Genomic DNA, 17,149 nt, shown 5'->3' with positions numbered 1-17,149 from the left:
CTCTCGGCCCCCCCCAGCTGCCTCTCGCCCCCCCCCCAGCTGCCTTCGGCCCCCCCCAGCTGCCTCTCTTCCCCCCCCAGCTGCCCCTCTTCCCCCCCCAGCTGCCCCTCTTCCCCCCCCCAGCTGCCTCTCTTCCCCCCTTCAGCTGCCTCTTCCCCCCTTCAGCTGCCTCTTCCCCCCCAGCTGCCTCTTCCCCCCCCAGCTGCCTCTTCCCCCCCCCAGCTGCCTCTTCCCCCCCCCAGCTGCCTCTTCCCCCCCCCAGCTGCCTCTCGCCCCCCCCAGCTGCCTCTCGCCCCCCCAGCTGCCTCTCGCCCCCCCCAGCTGCCTCTCGCCCCCCCCAGCTGCCTCTTCCCCCCCCCAGCTGCCTCTTCCCCCCCCCAGCTGCCTCTTCCCCCCCCCCAGCTGCCTCTTCCCCCCCCCAGCTGCCTCTTCCCTCCCCCAGCTGCCTCTTCCCCCCCCCAGCTGCCTCTTCCCCCCCCAGCTGCCTCTTCCCCCCCCCCCAGCTGCCTCTTCCCCCCCCCCAGCTGCCTCTTCCCCCCCCCAGCTGCCTCTTCCCCCCCCCAGCTGCCTCTTCCCCCCCCAGCTGCCTCTTCCCCCCCCAGCTGCCTCTTCCCCCCCCCAGCTGCCTCTTCCCCCCCCCAGCTGCCTCTTCCCCCCCCAGCTGCCTCTTCCCCCCCCCAGCTGCCTCTTCGCCCCCCCCAGCTGCCTCTCGCCCCCCCCCCAGCTGCCTCTCGCCCCCCCCCCAGCTGCCTCTCGCCCCCCCCAGCTGCCTCTCGCCCCCCCCCAGCTGCCTCTCGCCCCCCCCCAGCTGCCTCTTCCCCCCCCCCAGCTGCCTCTTCCCCCCCCCAGCTGCCTCTTCCCCCCCCCAGCTGCCTCTTCCCCCCCCCCCCAGCTGCCTCTTCCCCCCCCCAGCTGCCTCTTCCCCCCCCAGCTGCCTCTTCCCCCCCCAGCTGCCTCTTCCCCCCCCCAGCTGCCTCTTCCCCCCCCCAGCTGCCTCTTCCCCCCCCCAGCTGCCTCTTCCCCCCCCAGCTGCCTCTTCCCCCCCCCCCCCAGCTGCCTCTTCCCCCCCCAGCTGCCCTTTCCCTTCCCCAGCTGCCCCTTCCCCCCCAGCTGCCTCTTCCCCCCCCCAGCTGCCTCTTCCCCCCCCCCGAGCTGCCTCTTCCCCCCCCCCAGCTGCCTCTTCCCCCCCCCCAGCTGCCTCTTCCCCCCCCCCAGCTGCCTCTTCCCCTTCCCCAGCTGCCCTTTCCCTTCCCCAGCTGCCCCTTCCCCCCCAGCTGCCTCTTCCCCCCCCCAGCTGCCTCTTCCCCCCCCGAGCTGCCTCTTCCCCCCCCCCGAGCTGCCTCTTCCCCCCCCCCCCCCCCGAGCTGCCTCTTCCCCCCCCCCCCCCGAGCTGCCTCTTCCCCAACACCCCCCCCCGAGCTGCCTCTTCCCCAACACCCCCCCCCGAGCTGCCTCTCCTCCAACACCTCCCCCCCCCCCCCGAGCTGCCTCTTCCCCAACACCTCCCCCCCGAGCTGCCTCTCCTCCAACACCTCCCCCCCCCCCGAGCTGCCTCTCCTCCAACACCTCCCCCCCCCCCGAGCTGCCTCTCCTCCAACACCTCCCCCCCCCCGAGCTGCCTCTCCTCCAACACAACACCCCCCACCCCGGCCCCCTGTACGCTCTACCCTGCACCTTTCCTTCCCCCTCTGCCCCCTCCTCCCTCCCACACACATAAACACACGTTCATATAAAAAGAACACGCATACAAAACATATGAACAATATCAAACCATAACACAACACAAACAGAAGACAGGCAAAACACACAATGCTGTTCACAAAATGAAAAGTGCAAGTGTTACATGCGATGTGACAAATGTGGATGAAAGAACACCCGAAATCGGCCAGCAGGAGTATGAAAACTAACAAATACATCTCCAGGACCACACAAGTAACAGAGCTGGAAATTGTAACACCAAATGATAAGTTCACATTACAAAATTTGTGCTACAAAAGGTTGATTCTAACATAGAAAACGATAGAAAGATACAACAAAATGTGATATAGTAGCATATTATGCCTACCACATAATAAGTTTATTGTATGTATAGAAGGAAACTTGTATTACCAGCCACTGATGATGCTTCCCAAATAAAAGAAGCGAAATGTGTATGGCAATAAACAAACTGCCTGCAATTAGTTACATAGACAGTACATACCTTCATGAATTTAATGCAGGTAAGGGAAAGACGGAAAATGGAAAAAATGATGATCGAAACCATTAAGTTTGGTGTACTTCTGTGATCTATATTTCATCCGCAATTGTTCAACCTCTTTATAAAAAGTGTTGAAGTCAGGGAGAAGGAACCAGAAATACTGTTTTCTGATGACATGACACTAGTAAATGTAGAAACAAAATCTGGAAACACTTGAAAACAGAACATTTATTTCAACAAGTAACACAGTGCTTTGGTTCATATAGAATTACTTAATTACAAATCTAAAAAGATGTTGTTTATGGTGTTCACTAATAAGGAAATGGAAGAGCTCATGGATATATTTACAGATGAAACAATATTGAAAAATTCTCTCTGCAAAATTTGTGGGAATTGTGTCAGATGATCAATTCCAGTGGAGACAACATAGAGGCAATTTGCACTGTAAATTTAAGTCCTGTAGTATCTATTATGAAACAGCATGCACATTGTAGCAACAACCAACTTCTATGTACAGTGTATTGTGCTGTTTTTCTAGCATACTGACAGTATGGAATTACTGTGTGGAAGACTCCAGCAGCAAAAACACATAAAGAATTTTTGTATTGCAAGGCCATTAGGACCATTCTGAATTAAACAAACCAGCTCGTACAAAACTGCCTTCCTAAACCTATAAAATTGGCAATATCACCAATCTACATGCACAGAATAATAGTTTCATTAATAAAAGATGATGCCTTACTGGAGAAAAAGCAGATGTCCATTTATGTAACATAAGAAATAAAACAGACTGAGAATTGTTAAAAAGGTTCTTGATACTCAAGTGTATAACTGATAAAGTGGGTACCTAAGGTTCTGTGGAACAGTATAAATGAAGGGACAATCCAGAAAATTCTCAAGGAGCCTAAACATACCAAATCAAACACAACTTTATTTTTCTTATTATTTGTGTATTCCATTACAGCACATGTAAGCTGTGCCCTTCTACTTTGACTACAGTATTCTACAAATTTAGGTTCATTCACATTACATTAAACATTATTGATGTTGCATTGCAATGTGTTTGTATTTTGATCCCTTAACCTTGCTGGGCTAGCCCCAGCCGTAAGGTGGTAGGCCTCTACAGCATCCCTTGTTAGCATACTGGACTCACATTCTTGAGTTCATTGGTTCAATTCCACATCTGGCCATCCAGATTTAGGTATTCCATGACTTCCCCAAATTGCTCCAGGCAAATGCAGAGACAATTCTTTTGAAAGGACATTCCAAGTTCCCTTCTCCATCCGTAAAACATTCTGATCTTGTGCTCCATCTCTGACAATGGGATGTTAAACCCTAATCTTCCTTCCTTCCTTTCTTCCTTCTTTTCTGTGCAAGCCTTTCGATCTGTGCATAACTATGGCAACCTTCATCTATTTCAGATGGCTTACTGTAGTTAAGCCTGGTTCTCCCTCCACAATTTTTACCGCCCCACACCCAGCTCTCTCTTTTTTTTTTTGTTACCAGATTGGCAATTCCTTTATGCTTCCAGCTATGTCCCGTCAACTGATCTCTTCTTTTGCTCAAGTTGTGCCATAAATTTCTTTTTTCCCCAGTTCGTCTCAGTATCTCCCCATTAGTTATTCAATCTACTCTTCTTCTGAAACTTCCTAGCAGATTAAAACTGTGTGCCGGACCGAGACACGATCTCGGGACCTTTGCCTTTCGTGGGCAAGTGCTCTACCAACTGAGCTACCCAAGCACGACTCACGCCCCTTCCTCACAGCTTTACTTCTGCCAGTATCTTGTCTCCTACCTTCCAAACTTTACAGAAGCTCTCCTGCGAAAACTGCAGAACTAGCACTCCTGAAAGAAAGGATACAGCAGAGACATGGCCTAGCCACAGCCTGGGGGATGTTTCCAGAATGAGATTTTCACTCTGCAGCGGAGTGTGCGCTGATATGAAACTTCCTAGCAGATTAAAGCTGTGTGCTGGACTGAGACTCGAACTCGGGATCTTTGCCTTTCGCGGACAAGTGCTCTACCAACTGAGCTACCCAAGCACGACTCACGCCCCGTCCTCTCAGCTTTACTTCTGCCAGTATCTCATCTCCTACCTTCCAAACTTTACTGAAGCTCTCCTGTGAAACCTGAAGAACTATCACTCCTGAAAGAAAGGATATAGCGGAGACGTGCCTTAGCCACTGCCTGCGGGATGTTTCCAGAATGAGATTTTCACTCTGCAGCTTCTGTAAAGTTTGGAATGTAGGAGACAAGATACTGGCAGAAGTAAAGCTGTGAGGACGGGGCGTGAGTCGTGCTTGGGTAGCTCAATTGGTAGAGCACTTGCCCGCAAAAGGCAAAGGTCCTGAGTTCGAGTCGCGGTCCGGCACACAGTTTTAATCTGCCAGTAAGTTTCATATCAGCACACACTCCGCTGCAGAGTGAAAATCTCATTCTGGATACTCTTCTTCTAATCTTAGACATTTTTGGTAGTAGGCCTACCACATTTCTAAAGCGTCTATTCTGAAATGCTCGCTGTCCACATTTCACTTATGTACAAGGCTACACTTTAGACAAATCCCTTCAGAAAATACTTTCTAATACATAAATTTGTATTTTATGTTAATAAATGTCTCTTTTTCAGAAATGCATTTTTTGCTACTGCCAGTCTGTATTTTGTATCTTCTCTACTTTGGTCATCATCAGTTATATTGCTTACCAAATAGAAATTCAAGAACTACTTTTAGTGTCTCTGTTCCTGATCTTATTCTGTCAGAATCACATGATTTAATTCCAATGCATTCTATTATCATTGTTTTACTGCTGTTGATATTCATCTAATATTCTCTTTTCTAGACTTATCCAATCCATTCAACTGGTCTTGCAAGTCCTTTGCTGTTTCTGTCAGAATGTTTTTTCATTCTTCTCCCTGAACTCTAATTCCCTTTTCAAATTTCTCTTTACATTCCTTTACTACTTTCTCACTGTACAGATAGAATAACATCAAAGACAAGCTACAGTTCTTACTCCTTTCTCGAATATGGCTTCTCTTTCTCAACCTGTGACTCTTATAACTGCAGACTTGTTTCTGTAAAAGTTGTAGATAACATTTTGCTCTCTTCGTTTTACCCTGTTACCTTCAGAATTTCCAGGAGTGTATTCCAGTCAACATTGTGGCTACGAAGGCTTTCCCGGCGTAATAATTGATAATATTCTTCTCGGGTATGCAGCCGGATCATAACGTCTTCATGACACAATATTTCCGCGGTCCATCTGGCCGCCATCTTCAGGTGAGAGTGCTGGTGCACGAACTCGCCGGAACTGACTTCCTAGCGCAAGCTGCGGCCCCTATATAGGCCAGCAGAAGACCCACAACGCGTGCGAGAGAAGGTGCAGTAACTGCCCTCTAGCGCAGTAAACATACCGCGCCGCCAGTGGTGGAAATAGGCAAAATCGAGATATCGCTGTCAAAAATTAAAAAATTTTTTTTTTATTCTGACGATCGAAACACAGACCGTTGTTTTTTGATGTCAGATAACACCGGGTCCCAAGTCTTACTTTAAAGATAGCCCTTGTCTCTATTAATAAGGTTGTCAGATAAACGAATCTCTATGGATTCTTTTAAGTAAGACTTGGGACCCGGTGTTATCTGACATCAAAAAACAACGGTCTGTGTTTCGATCGTCGGAATAAAAAAAATTTTTAATTTTTGACAGCGATATCTCGATTTTGCCTATTTCCACCACTGGCAGCGCGGTATGTTTACTGCGCTAGAGGGCAGTTACGGCACCTTCTCTCGCATGCGTTGTGGGTCTTCTGCTGGCCTATATAGGGGCCGCAGCTTGCGCTAGGAAGTCAGTTCCGGCGAGTTCGTGCACCAGCACTCTCACCTGAAGATGGCGGCCAGATGGACCACGGAAATATTGTGTCATGAAGACGTTATGATCCGGCTGCATACCCGAGAAGAATATTATCAATTATTACGCCGGGAAAGCCTTCGTAGCCACATCAGAAGCCTCTACGGGGAGAAGATGGTGGAACGTGTGAAGAAGTTTGATAAACTTCGTAAGAAGAAAGGCAAGTTGCTGAGTGCCCTCGCCTTTTTGCTGAGATGCCGCGATGGAAGAGTAATACCTAAGTTTGCTAGATTTGTGCATTTTATTGATACGAAAACGGCCAACAACATCAAGAAGCGTGCCAGTTTCGCCTTAGTCAAGGAGCGCATTCGCTTCACTCGAAGACAACTGGATCTCATATCCAAGGATTTACTTTTCTTGCACTTGGAGTTATCGTCGCTGCTGTCGGATGCATCCTGGGAATGGGTGGATAGTTCTTCTTGTGCACTATCAGATTGGACGCATAGGAGCGCCGTCATGAAACAGTCTTCAAAGTTTCAACGGCTTTCTTCTCAACCCACGACCTCTGATGACGGCACCCGTCGACGGACAGTGATTAACCTCACGAGTAAAGAACTGGACGACGCCACGCTGTCAGTGTTGGAGAAAGGCCTGAATTTTGCCCCTACACCGAGGAATGTGCCTATCACCGAAATCATCTGCGCAGTCGAACAAGCAGTGTCCAGCTTTTCGGAGGACCAAGCTGAAGAGATTAGGCAAGAGGTCTCACATACATTGCGGCGGGCGCCGCCTCCACGGAGTAACATCTCCTCTCTCGAAAGGGCAGCCGTCCGGTCCATTAGAGAAGACGAAGATCTGATAGTTCTACCAGCAGACAAAGGCAACGCAACGGTTCTTCTGTCACGTGATGACTATCTGGGAAAGATGGATCTCTTATTTGAAGACTGAGCATACTGAACATTGCAGGACGACCCAACTGAACGGATAAAACGGAAGACGCTTTCACTGCTGAAGAAGAGTTCTTTACCTGACGACGTTCTTAAAAAACTTCGTCCTGGTGCTGCCGTGCCACCGAGATTATACGGTCTACCCAAGATTCATAAGAAAGGGGTCCCGCTTCGTCCGATCGTGAGTAATTTGGGTGCTCCTACCTACAATCTAGCCAAGTATTTAGCATCTGTTCTTGGCCCTCACGTCGGTAAATGCGAACATCACATTTCCAATTCTATGGTGTTTATTCAGAGATTGAAGTCCTTGTCTCTTAGTCCCTCGAATTTACTTGTGAGCTTTGATGTCGTGTCGCTTTTTACCCGGGTTCCTCTGGAAGAATACTTGCAATTAATTGGTGAGAAACTGGATGAGGAAACAACCAGGCTTTGTCGCCACGTGCTGACGTCGACATACTTTTTATTTAATGACAACTATTTTGAACAGACTGACGGAGTGGCTATGGGGAGCCCATTGTCCCCAATAGTCGCCAATCTTTTTTGGAAGATTTTGAGGACATGGCGCTGAAGACGGCGTCCTTAAAACCAACTTGTTTTTGGAGGTACGTTGACGATACGTTTATGGTGTGGCCTCATGGGAGAGAAGCTCTTGACCGCCTCCTAGATCATTTTAATTCCCTGCATCCTAGCATCAAGTTTACCATGGAGGTGGAAAGTGATGGGAAGCTTCCGTTTCTGGATGTTCTGGTGTACAGAAAGGATGATGGGACACTGGGACACAGTGTTTATCGAAAGCCTACGCACACGGACTGTTACCTGCATGCTTCTAGCTGTCATCCATCGTTCCAGCATACGGGGGTCCTGCGGACGTTGGCGAGAAGAGCTTATGCCATTTCAGATGGAGAAAGCTAGACACAAGAATTGGACCATCTTAAGGTTGTGTTCAAGCAGAATGGCTATACAGATAAACAGATCCGTCGTGCTTTCCAGTATGGACCTTCGCCTGAACCACCAGAAGATACCTGCAAATCGGTGGCCTTTCTGCCTTTTGCTGGGAGCATTTCCTCGAAGATAGGAAGAATTCTGAAAAGATACCATATCAAAAGTATTTTTCGTCCGCCAGCCGAGATTAGAGCGCTCCTTGGCTCTGTAAAGGATGACTTGGGTTTGAGGAAGCCCGGTGTGTACAAGATCCCTTGCCACTGTGGGAAGGCTTATATTGGGCAGACAATCCGGACCATTCAGGACCGATGGGTTGAGCATCAGCGGCACACACGGCTGCTTCAACCTGAGAAGTCTGCAGTGGCGGAGCACTGTCTCACCGAAGGACACAGAATGCTCTATGACAAGACACAAATGGTTGCCCCTGCATCTCGCTATTGGGACTGTGTTTTAAAAGAATCCATAGAGATTCGTTTATCTGACAACCTTATTAATAGAGACAAGGGCTATCTTTTAAGTAAGACTTGGGACCCGGTGTTATCTGACATCAAAAAACAACGGTCTGTGTTTCGATCGTCGGAATAAAAAAAAAATTTTTAATTTTTGACAGCGATATCTCGATTTTGCCTATTTCCACCACTGGCGGCGCGGTATGTTTACTGCGCTAGAGGGCAGTTACTGCACCTTCTCTTGCACGCGTTGTGGGTCTTCTGCTGGCCTATATAGGGGCCGCAGCTTGCGCTAGGAAGTCAGTTCCGGCGAGTTCGTGCACCAGCACTCTCACCTGAAGATGGCGGCCAGATGGACCGCGGAAATATTGTGTCATGAAGATGTTATGATCCGGCTGCATACCCGAGAAGAATATTACCAGTCAACATTGTCAAAAGCTTACCAAAAAAATGCTATAAACATAAGTATGCCTCTCTTCAGTCAGTTTTATAAGGTAAGTTGTAAGATCAGTATGGGATCGCATGTTTCTAAATTTTTCAGAAGCTCAGACCGATCGCACCTGTCGTCAGCTTCAACCAATTTTCGATTCATCTGCAAGTAATTTGTGTCAGTATATTGCAACCGTGACATTAAATTGATGGCTCCGTATTATTCACACCTGTCAGCACCTGCCTTCTGTGAAATAGGAGTTGTCACATTCTTCTTGAATTTTAAGGGTATTTTGCTCTTATTGCATATTTCTTTAATACCAGGTGGAATATAAATTTATTAAATAGCTGTTACTGCTTCAATCAATTTTTACTTATATTTATTAGCACACATTGTTTTAAGAGCATGCTGCCATCATCAGGTGCATTACAGTTTTACGTAGATTACTTGGAATTGTGACGTGGATCATTTACCAGATGTCCCAGAGAGGTTATGTAGTGAAATTTAACACTGTACAGAAAGATTCATTTATTTTAATGTATACCTTAAGTGAGTTGTCTGATTAAATCAGTTTCATTAATGTCTTTACTTACCCTTTTACTGGAAATTTGTCTTGCACATTGAGCACAGTAATAAACAAATCATCACTTAACACTTTCACATTAAGAGGTTTATATTCCAGAAACTCTTTAACTGCTAAGATGAACTTATTGCAGTTGCTAAGATAGTACAAACAACGAAACTACAATCTTTGTATATACACATATTTATAACTTTATAGCGGAGATGGTGAGTCGCAGATAGGAACAAGAAAAAAAAAAAAGAAGACTGTCACAAATGTAACTTTCGGCCAGTAAGGCCTTTGTCAAAATTAGGTGACAAACACACACACACATACATACTCATGCAAACGCAACTCTCACACATGTGTGCAACTCAGCATCTCCGCTATATTGTGAGTAGCAACTCTCATTTTCACAATATTGTTACATTCCAACGTGGATCTCCTGTTGTTTCAATGGAATGGATAACTTGATACGTATAAGACAGTTTTTGTTTATCAGGTAATTCTGTATATCAATAAAACAATTATTCCACATTGGAGAAATTTTTTGAAGAAATTTACATTGTTACTTTGTATCTTACCATTTAGCAACCTATTATTGTGTACTATCCTGCTACTATTTACATTGCAGTCATTTTTTAGATATTGATGTACTTAACAATTGTTTGTTCCTCTGTATCAGATGCCACTCAAGTGGAGTTATAAACCCGAAAACCAGTTTTGGCAAGTAAACATTTGTAGTGCAGTTCATGGTGTATAAATGATGCTGTGTATTAAACTTTCACGTGTCACTATTGGGTATGTAATTCAGCTGATGTCAAGATATTCACAGTCAGCAAATTAATTCCAAAAGTATTACATACAGCTGTGAATCGTCAGCAGTGTCTGTTCTTTCAGACATACTATGTAGCAGACTAAGGCGCTCTCTCTCTCTCTCTCTCTCTCTCTCTCTCTCTCTCTCTCTCTCTCTCTCTCTCTCTCTCTCTCTCTCTCTCTCTCTCTCTCCCCCTCCCCCCCCCCCCCCCCTTAGAGTGAAGGCCAGCACTAGTTGCCAAAAGCACCAGCATTGTCTACCATGGCTCCATCTGCATATTTGCAAACTGAGGATTGGTGAGTTTCCTCTGCCATGATGTTTGCATTTTCCTGGAAGCCACACTGCTTCTTTTATCTATATACAGAACCTAATGACAATGACAGGTCATAGTGTACCTGAGCAACTGTTCTAATACCTTATCCAAAATAATAATTAAACTGTTTGTCCCATATTTTTGTAACCATGTGTATATGCAATATTATTGATAGCATCGTAGGAAATCATATCATGTCTTGTTAATGCTCCCACAGTACTAGTGGCAATTGATCCCAGATGAGTTTTGCCCAACTTTTCCACCCTCACAAATATTAATTTTTGTCTAAAGTTTTGTTTCAAAGTTAGTTTGTATTATAACAAAAAATTTTCTCTTTCATGAATTCCTGTTATAAAATTTTCTTGCCCTATGTTATACCTGAATCATTTCATCAAGCTCTGCTAATGATGTCAACAAAGCCCATCAGCCTTTCCCCTGAACAATACTGCCATATCAACTTATTGCAATATTGAATGCACTAGTTTTTTTGTCTTTATTTCATCAAAGTAACTTTCCAGTAATCTTGAGAGAGCACTGGCTACCCACCCATTACGAAGAGATTTTTTTTTAAACAAAGTGTAACAACATTATTTGAGCTCACACTGCCTCTACCCCTGTTGGTTGGTGAATTAAAAGCTAAAATTTCGTAAGGAAATGTCATCTCCTTGTTGGTCTTGAGGAAATGTCATCTCCTTGTTGGTCTTGCACACCACTATACTGAATGTGGGACTTCACATTTACGTCAGCTGTAATAACAAGAAGTGAGGCTGTTAAAGAGTCTATTTACAAAGCTAAGTTCCTGAAGATATACATTTGTAAGATCGCTATACAGACTGTATGTGTTTATCAGATACACGTCTTCAGCAGTGGTACTCAGCTCGACTGTTGTGTGCCTTCTTGTTGCAGGGGACCTACAGCTGCCGCAGCATCTCTGTCACCAAATGCTTTGTTGCCATTGTTCCTCCTCTTCTATTCCTCTTCTCTCCATCGCTTCATGGATATCTGTAAGCCATCCTTTCCATGGTCTTCCTCTTCTTCTTCTTCCAGGAGGTTGCCATGGAAGTACTCTCTTGGGCCATCTGTCTTATTCTATTCTTGTGACATGCACTAACCATCCTAGCTGTCTTTCTTCTATTCTATCAATAACACTATGATGAGTCTGTATCCTTTCTATTATTTCCTCATTTCTGATGCAGTCAAGTCAGGAAATTCTACATGCTCTTCCCAAGTAGTCTATTTCTAAAGCTCTAAGTCTCTTTCTTTTTGTGGGTTCCCAGCTCTCACTCCTGTAGCTTGTTATTAGTTCCATGAAAGATTTGTATAAACACATTTTAACCTACAAACTCATTTTTGAGGGCCAAAGCACAGGATTTAATTTTTGGGTAGCCTTCCTGATCTATTGTTGGATGTCTTTCACATCTTCCATCACATGGTAGGATACAACCCATGTACTTAACTCTTTACTCACTTCAGTATGATGTCTGCCAACATCCAAGTTATTTCCCTCCTCTGCACAACATAGATATCCCAACTTCTCAAACTTAATTTTCAAACCCCACTTTTTATACTCCTCTGACATCTTCCTAAGCATATAAGCTATATCCTCTTCATTTGCTGCAACAACTTAATGACCACCATAGAAAAGTGTGTACATACACTGGTTTCCTACTGCAACCGTCATGCCCATGCACTTTCTAACCCGTGAACCTTCTGCATATACATCTTAAAGCTTGTAGGAGACAGACAGCATCCTCGTTTCAGTCCTTAGTTATTTTGAAGGCCTCTACAAATTTTTCCCCCATTTTAATTATACATTCTGCTGATTTTTAGAGGCTTATGATACTAGTTACTTATTTTTTTCCAATTTCCCTGACCGCAGACCTTCGAATGATAGCTTTAAAAAGACTGTCATTTGCTTTCTCAGGATCAACAAAGACTGCTTAGATTCCTTTCCAGTCTCTTCATCCCGATCTGCTTTAGGGCAAAGATGTTATCTACACATAACCTGCCTCTTGTGAAGCCATGAGTTTTTAATCATGTTCCTGTGGCTATATGACTGCACTGTCTGTTTGATATCTCATCGGTGCCAAAAACATCGCCCTTTAGGTGAATGACCTTATGTACAAAGGTGTACAGTTAACCAAGTGTATTTGGTAGATTAACGGACTGCAGTGGTATTCTCATTCCACTAACCCAACCTCTGGAAACATGACTGTTTCCCCAGTTAAGTGTCCTAATTTCATGGAGTGCCTCAAATGCCATGGTCAGGGTGGCAGGTTGCTCTAGACATGTATGTTTTAATGTGCTGTAGCAATATTGTCAGATGTTCTGACGGTTGTAATATCAACATGAGAGAGTACACCTTCACCCCTATCAGAATGCTGCTAAATTGTTCCCACACTTTTCTTGCTGACTGAAAAAATGCCTCCTCTATTTTTCAGCCTCGCAATGTTTTACTAGGTGATTTATTATTTGTTCATAGAGACATTAGATGGGCAATAATCAGTTCTTTGAATAAGTCTTTGTTTTGATATCTTGCAGGTGCTACACACTTTGTTTGAGGACAAGAACTTTTTGCCCCTCTTTATACAAGGGAAGCAATTTGCAGATTGTGACATTGTCGCAGTTTTAGTTTTCATGATTGCAATCCCCAACACGTAAACAGACAGCTTTCGGAGTAGGGCAACATTGGGCTTCAAAACCCAGATTGTTACACTTCAGACACCACACCACAATATGGCCCTTAATTGATGCAATGTTGTTATCCTACATACTGTAAAATCTTGAATGCCATCTCATCGATTTGTCTCTCAACTTGACCAACACATACATCACATGATGCACAGTTCTTATTTCTGTGTGTCTCATTTTGAAGCACGGCTGTAATTCTGAGAAGAACTCTTCCCTTGACACATCTTGAAAATGTTATTAATTGTAATTCAGTTTCAATAGATCTTCTCCATTCATATTGACAGTGTGTCACTCATTATCATCTCTGATTCTGTCTTACAGAAGTTCGCACGAGCATATTTTGTTTAGTTTTTCGTCATTGACTTGCAAAGCCACAGCTACAATCAGAACATCTTCCATTATATTTGCTTTATTAATTCTTTCTTTATTTACAGAGTTAAGTGTCTCAGTGATGGTCTCTTGCACAGTCTTGATGCCTTCCTCATGTCTGGCTTTAACAAAAATTGTCATGATTTGATTTGCACAACTTGGGTGCTATTTTCCTCCCCTTTGAGAGCTTAGCAGTCAGGAATGTAGCCATAGCAGCATCTTTTGATGCTAATTTTTTTCCCTCCAGTTCTCTGTTGTCCATATGGTATGCCTTGGATTATTGCTGCCCTCAGATGATTCTTCATTTTGTTAATCCTGGCAGTGTTAGCATAGGCTTCCAGCAGGACCTGGAATTCCAGGAAGTCTCTTGCTACTCCACTGTCAGGGTTGGTTGGTTAGTTAGTTAGTTACATGTTCTGTGGATCACTTTGCACAATAGAGGTAATGATGTAGAACAAGTCATTTTACATTCACATTGTGAATTAGTTTGTACATATAGTTAATTTCTGAACATTTCTTGAGTTGGTAATTTCTACCTACCATCTTTTACACATTACAGTAATAAATTCTTCTATAAGTGTGAGTTGTCAAGGAGAAACTGTCTCAATTTGTTTTCAAATTTTACTTTTCTGTCTGTCAGACATTTTATACCACTGGGTAAGTGATCAAAAATTTCTGTTGCAGCATTGTGCTAAAGGCAACTTTGATGTGGAGTAATGAATGTAATTTTCCTTTTGGTATTCTAATTATGTACATCATTGTTCCCATTTGGTATTCTACTTATGTGCATCATTGTTCCTTTTGAACTGTATTATATTATTTACAACAAAACTTCATGAGGGAATAAGTATACTGTGAAGCAATAGTCAGAATGCTCAACCTTCTTAAATCGATGTCTACAAGATGACCGTGGGTGAGCACCACATTATTCTTACAGCATGCAATTGTGCAGTGAGGAATTTTCTCTCTTAAAGATGAGCTATCCCAGAACATTATTCCATATACCATTATTGAAGAAAAATATGTCAACGTCCTGATTTGCCTCTCTCTAAGAATTGCAGTGATTCTAAGTGCAAATGTGGCAGACTTAAGTCGTTTCTAGAGTTCCAAAATGTGGGTTTTCTAATTTAAATTCTCATCAATAAGGACACTTAAGGATTTTGAAGTTTTTGCCCTATTTATTATTTCCTCACTATGTGTTACACTTATCATTGGTGTGCCTTTTTAAAAGTGATGATGAGACCATTTGCAGAAAACTAGTCAATGATACTTTCAAGAACTTTCTTTACCATTATTTCTGTTTCTGTATGTAAGCTTGGATTGACTGCAATCTGCAAAAAGAATTAATTTTGATTGCTGTATATTAGACAGATGATTGTTTACATATATAAGGAGCAATAGTGGACCTAAGACTCAGCTTTGGGGAACCCCATATGTGATTTCTCCCCAGTCATAATTATGTCCCCCCAACTGTATTGTTACTGAGTCCAACTTTCTGCATTCTTTTAGTTAGATATGGCATTATCTGTCTGTTGGCCATACCATCAATCCCATAAAACTTAATTTATGAAGGAGAATACTGTAATTCACACAGTCAAATGCCTTAGAAAGGTCACAGAAAATACCAACCGACAGTATTTTATTATTTAATGCTTGTAAAATCGGGTGAGTGAACTTGTAAGTGGCATTCTCAGTAGAAGAATCATTCTGAAACCCAAACTGTGATTTGCTGAGGATACTATTGTTGGAAATACTTCTCAAAAATTTTGGCAAATGTCAGCAGTGACTCAGATCAGTAGCTGTCAACATCTCTCTTATCATCTTTCTTAAAGAGGTGTTTAACAGTGGCATATTTCAGTCTCTTTGGTAAAATGCCTTGAGTTGATGATGCAATACATAATTTGGATAGGACAGGGCTTATTATATGGGAACAAATCTTTATTACTCTATTATAAACATCATAAAAACTAGATGAACCTTTATTTCTGAGAGACTGTATAATTTTCATAACTTCAGAAGGGGAAGTGGGTGATACATTCATATGATTGAATTTTATGAGAGGTACTTTTCCAACATACTGCTGTGATTTTTTTTTCTTGAACTGTTTGTCCCTATGCTTTCTTGTCTATTTAAGAAATGATTATTAATAATTTGCTACCTGTGACTCATCATTTATAAAACTTCCATTCAGTTCAATAGTGATGTTATCTTGCCCTGGGGCTGGTTGTCTTGTTTCACTATGTTCCAGTAGCCTTAAGTCTGCTGTCAGAATTACTGATTTCTGACATTATGTACATGTTCCTTGATTTTCTAGTAACCTTTCATAGTAATTTTGAGTAGTTTCTGTAGTGTGCAACTACTTCAGGATCCCTACTTGTTCTTGGCAAAGATACATCTCCCTTTTCATTTCACAACATAGTTTAATCCCTCTAGTGAACTTGTTTTTTTACATGGCTGTGTAGTGTCCTTTCTGATTAGTTTATGTTGAAAGCTATTCCCAAATAATGATTTATCATGGTATAGATTAAATGTTACGTAAGCATTTGGTTAATTACATATATCATCCCAGGTCATCTCCTGTAAACTGTTCTTAAATGCATTTGTCATGGAGTCATTAATTATTCTGATTTCCACTGAGGAGTGTCTACACTATAAGGCACTGTATTATTTATCCTAACTTACTGTGCATCATGAACAGAGAGCATTTGTTGTTGGGTAAACAGTTATTTTATTGCTTTGAGCTTCAACAAAGAAAACATTATCAGTTAAGTTCCTACTGTCTTCACCCACCCATGTTGGAAAGTTAATTATTGAAATCAAATTTTAGGATCCAAATAAGGATCTAAACCTGTGATTATGTGGTGCAAAGACAGGCACAGGATGTCTATCTTTTCAGATCTCTCTAAATTTTCCAGAGATATTTTGTTGATTTAAATGCAAGTTGATAACATATAGTTATATTGAATATTACTTAATAGTATTTGGTCATTTATTTCTTTATCATCAACTACCACTTTAACTGCAAATAACATTTACAGATGCAGCTTAGCTGTTGCAATTAGTCGATGCCGTCCTCAGCAAGTGATCCAGCTTGTCCTAATCAGTGGCGGAGGTCCTACACCCCTTGCTCCACATACTGTAGACTGTAGGCCTGTATCCAATTCTGCGTGCCTAATGATGTGCATGCAACCTCTTCTGAAATGTGGCTTTAGAAGGTAAACTGTTTTGTACTATATCACAGAAATCGGGCAATGAGTAATAACTTACATTGCCCTACAGCATGTTTTGTCCTAGAAAATTTGAGGTGTGTGTAGTATCATGTCAGTGTAGCACATATTAATTTTTCAGTTCTGGATTTTATCTTGTGCATTGCACCATCATCTATTAATGAAGTCTCAAACAAGAGCTTTTCTCTTTAAATATAAAGAGTTTGTAGATAAGTTTATTGTACGTAATTGATCATTTGTGCACAAATGTAATTGCAATATGATAATGCAGCTTTAGAAATATTTTATGTAATTATTGAATATTTATGTATTGCAAAGTTGTCTCATATGAATGTCAAGAATTATATCTGTGAAAATAATCAGTTT

The 17,149-nt window shown here is 43.0% G+C and overlaps 1 protein-coding gene across 1 annotated transcript in view; it reads left to right on the top strand.

Moving 5' to 3' along the window:
- LOC124798175 overlaps positions 1–17,149 on the top strand; it is a 96,714-nt gene that overhangs the window by 60,503 nt on the left and 19,062 nt on the right. The window contains exon 4 of the mRNA XM_047261459.1: positions 16,595–16,771. Coding sequence (XP_047117415.1) covers positions 16,595–16,771 — 177 coding nt within the window. The remainder of the gene's footprint in view (positions 1–16,594; positions 16,772–17,149) is intronic.

This window comes from Schistocerca piceifrons, chromosome 5, assembly GCF_021461385.2.
Source record: "Schistocerca piceifrons isolate TAMUIC-IGC-003096 chromosome 5, iqSchPice1.1, whole genome shotgun sequence".
Classification (NCBI taxonomy): Eukaryota; Metazoa; Arthropoda; class Insecta; order Orthoptera; family Acrididae; genus Schistocerca; species Schistocerca piceifrons.
This window is presented reverse-complemented; position numbering and strand designations above follow the sequence as displayed.